The sequence below is a fragment of the Culex pipiens genome, chromosome 1 (genome assembly GCF_016801865.2).
Source record: "Culex pipiens pallens isolate TS chromosome 1, TS_CPP_V2, whole genome shotgun sequence".
Lineage (NCBI taxonomy): Eukaryota > Metazoa > Arthropoda > Insecta > Diptera > Culicidae > Culex > Culex pipiens.
This window is the reverse complement of record NC_068937.1, coordinates 82679847-82686242: the sequence shown is the minus strand read 5'-3', so window position 1 is coordinate 82686242 and position 6396 is coordinate 82679847. Positions and strand designations below refer to the sequence as shown.

Here is a 6396-nt window from a genome sequence, read left to right as displayed (position 1 = left end):
ACCGACCCTATAAGATTTGTGGTTCCTGAGTTATCGTCGTTTGAAGGGGGGTTTCGCTCAAAAATTGCCAAAAAGTCGATAGGGTACAAAAATGGAGGGGGTGGTCCGATTTGGATGAAATTCGGGATTTTTGCATGTTTTGATAGTCTCAACAGCTCTGCCAAGTTTGAGCATCGGAGATGGTAATTTTCAAATTTGCATTTTTTCTTGCACACTTCAGGTGGAATGACCCATACGCAATTTTGGTTCATATTGAATTCATCAAGATTATGTTATCGTTAGCGATAAGTTTGTTTTCTTCTATATTACAAATACTGTGTCTGCTGAGAGTAAATATATTTTGAATTCTTTTTTGTAAATTCGCAGGACGAAAAACGACTTGATTTGATCTTGTGCTGCATAGACTCAACTGACTCTATAATATTGGTTTATCAGCAAAACTTAGAGTTTATTCTTTCATGAGGCTTCATCCATAAAGTACGTCACGCTAAAATCAGCCAAAATGTACACCCCCCCCCCTTTGTCACGCTTTTCCAAAGTTTTAACATGCAATGTCACTGCTGCTCAAACCCCCCCCCCCCCTTCCAGAGCGTGATATACTTTATGGATGACGCCTGACATAATTCTAACACTTGTATTTCTTAAATAATTTTGGCTTTGAAAAATATGTATTTGTATTTACTTGAATGAACTCATCGAAGGTCGTACAATATCTAGCTGACTGTAAGAAACATTTTGTCTTTGAACATTAATCGATTGCAAAATCGTTTCCGTTTCGTTGTTTTCGTCAATTGAATTCAGCATTGCACTAGTGTTCACGTAGTCACTCATTTGCTGTTGAACCGCTACTGGTACATTTGATGGAAATGCAGTGTAGTGTTCATCAGAGTCGTGAGCGTTCGAAATTGGTCGATTTTCCAGAACTGGATTAAGAGGACGCGGGGATGGAGGAATCATATAATCTTCCATTGAGCTGCCTGCTCGATTTTTGGTTACACATTTTCGTTCCTCCGATGAATTGCTACTGCTTATGCCTGAAGAATTGCTGGAAATACTGTGCAGGCTAGATGAACTATTTGGCCGATTACTCTGTGAAGTAGACGGCATCATTGAAAATTTAATATCTTCGCATATGTCCGACGGTCCACTGCTCGATTGAGTATCTTTGGTATTTGTGGTGCTTTTATTCCTGCTAAACATTTTCTTCATTCTCTCGAAAGGTGTGGGCCTTTTAAGTTTTTCCTTCATTTGTTGCTGGATTCGTTCATATTCTTCACGCATTTTTTGTAGCTGCTCCTGTTTATCTTTGAAACATTTCTGAACATCATTCCTAGATTTCCAGGATTCTACTAAAGACTCTACTTCCTGTATAGTGAAAACATTGTTCTTGAAATCTGCTATAATTTCCAGGAGTTCGTCGTCAACCGATTTTTTAGACGTATTGCTTTCTTGTCTTTGCAAGCCTCTGTCCTTGGACGTGCCTGAGGACTCGGAGTCTTTCTTTTTAAAACTCAAACGTAGGTGAGAAAGGTCCCTTCCAGCTTCCTGGACATCATGCCAATCACGCCCTATTTCGAGGTTCGTATATTCATGCACCGGAATATTGGACGGCTGCACAAGATAATCTGATTCTACCGTATCTATTTTTCGAACTGGGAGATTTGATGGCTGCACGAGATAATCAAAATCATTAACATCTGACACATTACAACTCTCTAATAGATTCGAGCACTCCTGACTAAAGGCGTCACTTTTGTTAACATCACTAGATTCGAAATACATTGGTTCTGTTATCTTAAGCTCATTAAATAATATCTCTTGCTCCCTGGCATCATGGTCAATATCACTGTTGAGATTATTTAATATTTCTTTGTCTTTCTCGGCTTGTTTCTTCTTATCTATAGCTAAATCAACCTCATCCTGCCCATGCCCTGTTGCCTCAAAATTTAAATAGTTTAGATTAGAAACAGAATTGAATGTCTCGTTTTGACTAGATTCAATATCACTACCGCTGCCGTTCATCTTCATGTAGCCCTCGCTCTGGTGATGTCGAACTAGATTACAAGTATTTGGTGAATGTGCCATTTTGGGCTGAATGATGATTTTATCCGGTGAAGCTTCACTGATCCCTTTAAAATAATGGTACATTGTGGTAAACTCGTGCATTTGCTGTAAAACGAATCAGTATTAGTAGAGTCTTCAAACATGTATTGAATATCAATTATTACAGAAAAGTTTCTGAAACTGTTTGCCAATTTCATGTGTCCTGCAATGTCAGCCAAATCCATAGGCGTACGACCGGCAAAATTCCTCAAGCCGCATGCAACATCACCTCCGGGACAATCCATCAACTGGAGACTTAACCGTTCTAGCCCCCAGTGAGCAGAAAAATGTAGCAATGTTGGGTACTCTTCCGGATCTAAAAAGAAGTCTATAACAAAACATACTTCTAAGTGTAAATCAATACTCACGAGATTCCCGCAGAGATTTCAGCCCACTCGCGCTCTCAACTGAGTTGAGTAAGTGAAAATTTGTGGGCACATTTTTCTGAAAGGACTGCAGCAGCAAACTATCAAGCCTGTCCCGGTCTGCGCTCGCAATGCCAACGGATTGGCATAAAAACTCCACCGGAGATGTCTGTGATTTTAATATTTGCTCCAGCTCACGGAGACGACTCTCACACTTGAGCGGACGACATCCTAAATCGATATTGTTCTTCTCCACACGCACTCCAATCATCATGGAAATTTCCAAACAGGCATCTGTAATTTTAAAAGTTTTATAAGTTGACTCTTATATAAAATATTGACAAATTTTATCAAACCTGGTATATTAAACTGTATAGTGTAAGGATTCCGACGTTTTACATTAGTTATTTCTATTGTTTCATTGGACATTTCTATTTTGATCTTAATCCAATCATCCTTCATTAAATGTTCCACGAGAATTATAATGATCTTATTTTGACCAACTTTAACCTTTCTCGGAAACAATGTGAACGTATCATGGTGTGCGGAGCTAGAATGAGCAGTTGGCTGAGGCTTTTGCTCAGAAACGGCATTTCCAATTTCACTACTCAAAAGTTGTTGGCGCATCACTCGACCCAGAATGTCGATCGCCATGCCGAGTAACTCGTTGACAAACGCCTGGTCGTGATCCCCTACAAATAGAGGTTTGTATGTTGTCTGTTAGAAGGGATTTTGATAGATTTTTGAAACTTTTCACACCGGGTTGTAATACGGATTCAAAGTGTGGCATTCTTGAGATACTCCAAAATACGTGTACTACGAAAATAAATTGTGTTTGTGGACCTTCTGGTGTATGCCACCGCATTAAAGAGTGCTCAAACATCTTGTTAATCAGTTACTTTCTACTAGAATGCCATTATTTATTTCAACATATTTTATGACTTTATGATGATCTTTGCTAGTTGTTGCAGTAGATACCGAAGAGATACCAAAAATCAACCAAAAATATCAATAAGAGCAAGTATTTATTGGTGTTGTTTGAAAAATTCGGAATTACTTGTATGAGTCATACGAAATAGTAAAGCTTTCAAATTACATACCCACATCTCTAGGAGAAGAAATGCGCCACTTGTGGTATCCGGGAAAGGTCGATTCGTGAATTTCCGCCATGTGATTCTCGGCGACATCCAAAAGCATGCCCAATACACAGTCTGGTTTCAGGACTTGTTTGAAGGTTGAATACAAATACACACTCGAGAATGACAGCAGGGTTGGACAGATAATCACTATCTGCAGTTTCGTCGATTTGCACATTTGCACAAATTGCTGTGTGATTTGAGCTCCGTCAACTTTGAAGTGTAAAAATCTGAAAAAAAGGAATCAATTTCCAGATGAATTCTCGAATAAATTTACTTTAAAGCATATGAGGTAAACATTGAGGCAATATCAAAAACAGAAATTCTGTTCTGACTCCGCAGCTAGGGCAAAATATGATCACTTGTTGATTTTAAATTCTATCATTAAGGAAAATCTACACATGAGGTTCAAAACAAGATGCTACATAATAAATTATCTTTATATAAGTTGCGGAAATTGCTTTCCGCAAAATTGATCGACGCCACCAACATCGTGAGCACAGCCGACAACAGTTATCCAATCTGCGAACAAAGCATAACGTCGTTTACCTCGCCGCGATTAAAGCAAGTTGTTCGATTAATGCTCAGTAAGCAAAACCTCAGTTTACCTCATGTGTGAGGCTTTAGGGGACTTTCCGATTACAATAAATTCAGAACGTTTTGGACAGTCAAACTAAACGCGTCGGCGTGATTAATTTAGAGAAATCCAACCCTCCAATCATGGAACCTTTATAACTGGCGCTGTCGAGTCTTCGCTTGAAGGTGGCTGTGCCCAGTGGTTCAAATGATCGTTCGCGAAAATCTCGGTAGTGAGATCGAAAGTGCGAAAAACTCGGAAGTAGTTCAGGAGCAGAAATTCGTCACCAACGGCTCTGGAAATCAGGTGAAGCAGCCAAGAAAATCACCGATGAAGCTGCCACCGACCGAAGAAGATGAACCAACGTTATCCGCTGGATACTTCGGCAAAAGACGTGATACCATCGAGTGCACATCACGAAAAACGCGGATCTGAGTTCAGGAGCATAGCACGACGTGAATTTAAACACATGCTGACGAGGAGGACAAAGGAACAGCGTTACCCGAATTTTCAACAAACTTTCTTGGTGAGGGAGCAGTTACGGAAATTGCTTTCCGCAAAATTGATCGACGCCACCAACATCGTCAGCACAGCCGACAACAATTATCCAATCTGCGAACAAAGCATAACTTTGTTTACCACGCCGCGATTAAAGCAAGTTGCTCGATTGCTCAGTAAGCAAAATTTCAGTAAATCATGTGTGAGGCACTGAGGGACTTTTCGATTACCATAAATTCAGAACGTTTTGGACAGTCAAACTAAACGCGTCGGCGTAATTAATTTAGAGAAACCCAACCCTTCAATCATGGACTCTCCCATACGGATTTATGTCGAAAAAATCGCATTTTTTCGAAACTTTTTTCAGAAATACTCATTTAATTTTGGGTAGCCTATTTTTCCCCACACAGCTAAAAAAAGTAGTAATCCAGCTGCGTGTAAAAGGCCTGGGTGTAAAATAAATATTGCATTATTTTATGCAATTTGATGTGATTTTACACTATGAAATATGTAGCCCTTCAGTATGGGAAACCTTCTTGTCAAGCTCATATATGCGTTTATCCTTACAGCTTTACATCGGTCTGATGGCCGAGTGGGCTAAGGCGCCAGACCTTACTGTTGGTGCTGGGTTTGAATCCCGTCGGTTGCAACTTTTTTTTATGTTTGCAAAAAATGTACATGCAGTGTGTAACATTACGTGCTTATTTTGACGAAGGTGATGTGCATTCTTTTGCATGCGATTTTACCATCGGATTTTTTGCTGTGCAGTAAAACCAATACATGCAGCTTGTAAAAAATTTCATGGCGAACATTTTTCCCTCTGAGAAAATGCAATTTCGACAATCCAGAGCCGAGATATTTGATTTTTAGTGAGGAAAAAAGTGCCAATTTTCAAAATTTCTCAGAATTCAGAAGCAATCCGAATCTGAAATCAAATTTCGTGTAAACAGTGATGTTTTGGAGCTAAACCCTTTTGAATGGTATTTGCGTGTTTAAATTGCTGCAATTTAACATAAATAGTTCTGTGAGTAAAATATCAATCAAAGTGGAACGAAAACCGAGAAAAGTATGACCGAACTTGCAAGCAATTTAAATTGCGGTGACCGTGGTGTAGGGGTAAGCGTGATTGCCTCTCACCCAGTCGGCCTGGGTTCGATCCCAGACGGTCCTGGTGGCATTTTTCGAGACGAGATTTGTCTGATCACGCCTTCCGTCGGACGGGAAGTAAATGTTGGCCCCGGACTAACCTAAAAAGGTCGTTAGCTCAGTCCAGGTGTAGGAGTCGTCTCCCTGGGGCCTGCCTCGGTGGAGTCACTGGTAGGCAGTTGGACTCACAATCCAAAGGTCGTCAGTTCGAATCCCGGGGTGGATGGATGCTAAGGTTTAAAAAGAGGTTTGCAATTGCCTCAACAATCAAGCCTTCGAACACCTAGTTTCGAGTAGGAATCTCGCAATCGAGAACGCCAAGGCAATGCTGTAAAGCGAATAGGCATTGCTTCTGAATTCTGAGAAATTTTGAAAATTGGCACTTTTTATCTCACCAAAACTCAAATATCTCGGCTCTGGATTGTCAAAATTGCATTTTCTCAGATGGAAAAATGTTCGGCATGAAATTTCCTACAAGCTGCATGTATTGGTTTTACTGGGAAAAATAGGCTACCCAAAATTAAATGAGCATTTCTGAAAAAAGCTTCGAAAAAATGCGATTTTTTCGACA

The 6396-nt window shown here is 40.0% G+C and overlaps 1 protein-coding gene across 3 annotated transcripts; it reads right to left on the bottom strand.

The window, feature by feature from the left end:
• Positions 1-649: 649 nt before the first annotated feature.
• On the bottom strand, positions 650-3861 carry LOC120430511 (uncharacterized). 3 transcript variants are annotated; one of them, XM_052706708.1, is made up of 5 exons: positions 3569-3861; positions 2825-3160; positions 2472-2762; positions 2229-2419; positions 650-2169 (listed from the first exon to the last, which is right to left on the bottom strand). In XM_052706708.1, the coding sequence occupies exons 1-5, from the start codon at positions 3780-3782 to the stop codon at positions 679-681; spliced, it is 2523 nt and encodes an 840-aa protein (XP_052562668.1). In that variant the 5' UTR covers positions 3783-3861; the 3' UTR covers positions 650-678. The 3 variants fall into 3 exon arrangements, with proteins under 3 accessions (XP_052562668.1, XP_039451543.2, XP_039451542.1); XM_039595609.2 differs by having other exon boundaries at positions 2825-3185; positions 3569-3589; XM_039595608.2 differs by lacking the exon at positions 3569-3861 and adding an exon at positions 3228-3456.
• Between the last annotated feature and the right edge of the window lie 2535 nt (positions 3862-6396).

Bases quoted from the DNA above. Each gene is read 5' to 3' on its own strand.
- LOC120430511 (XM_052706708.1), bottom strand. From the start codon at position 3,782: ATGTGCAAATCGACGAAACTGCAGATAGTGATTATCTGTCCAACCCTG. The intron at 2,763-2,824 runs GTTTGATAAAAT...TTAAAATTACAG, and splicing joins TATACAGTTTAATATACCAG to ATGCCTGTTTGGAAATTTCC. The intron at 2,420-2,471 runs GTGAGTATTGAT...ACTTCTTTTTAG, and splicing joins GAAATCTCTGCGGGAATCTC to ATCCGGAAGAGTACCCAACA.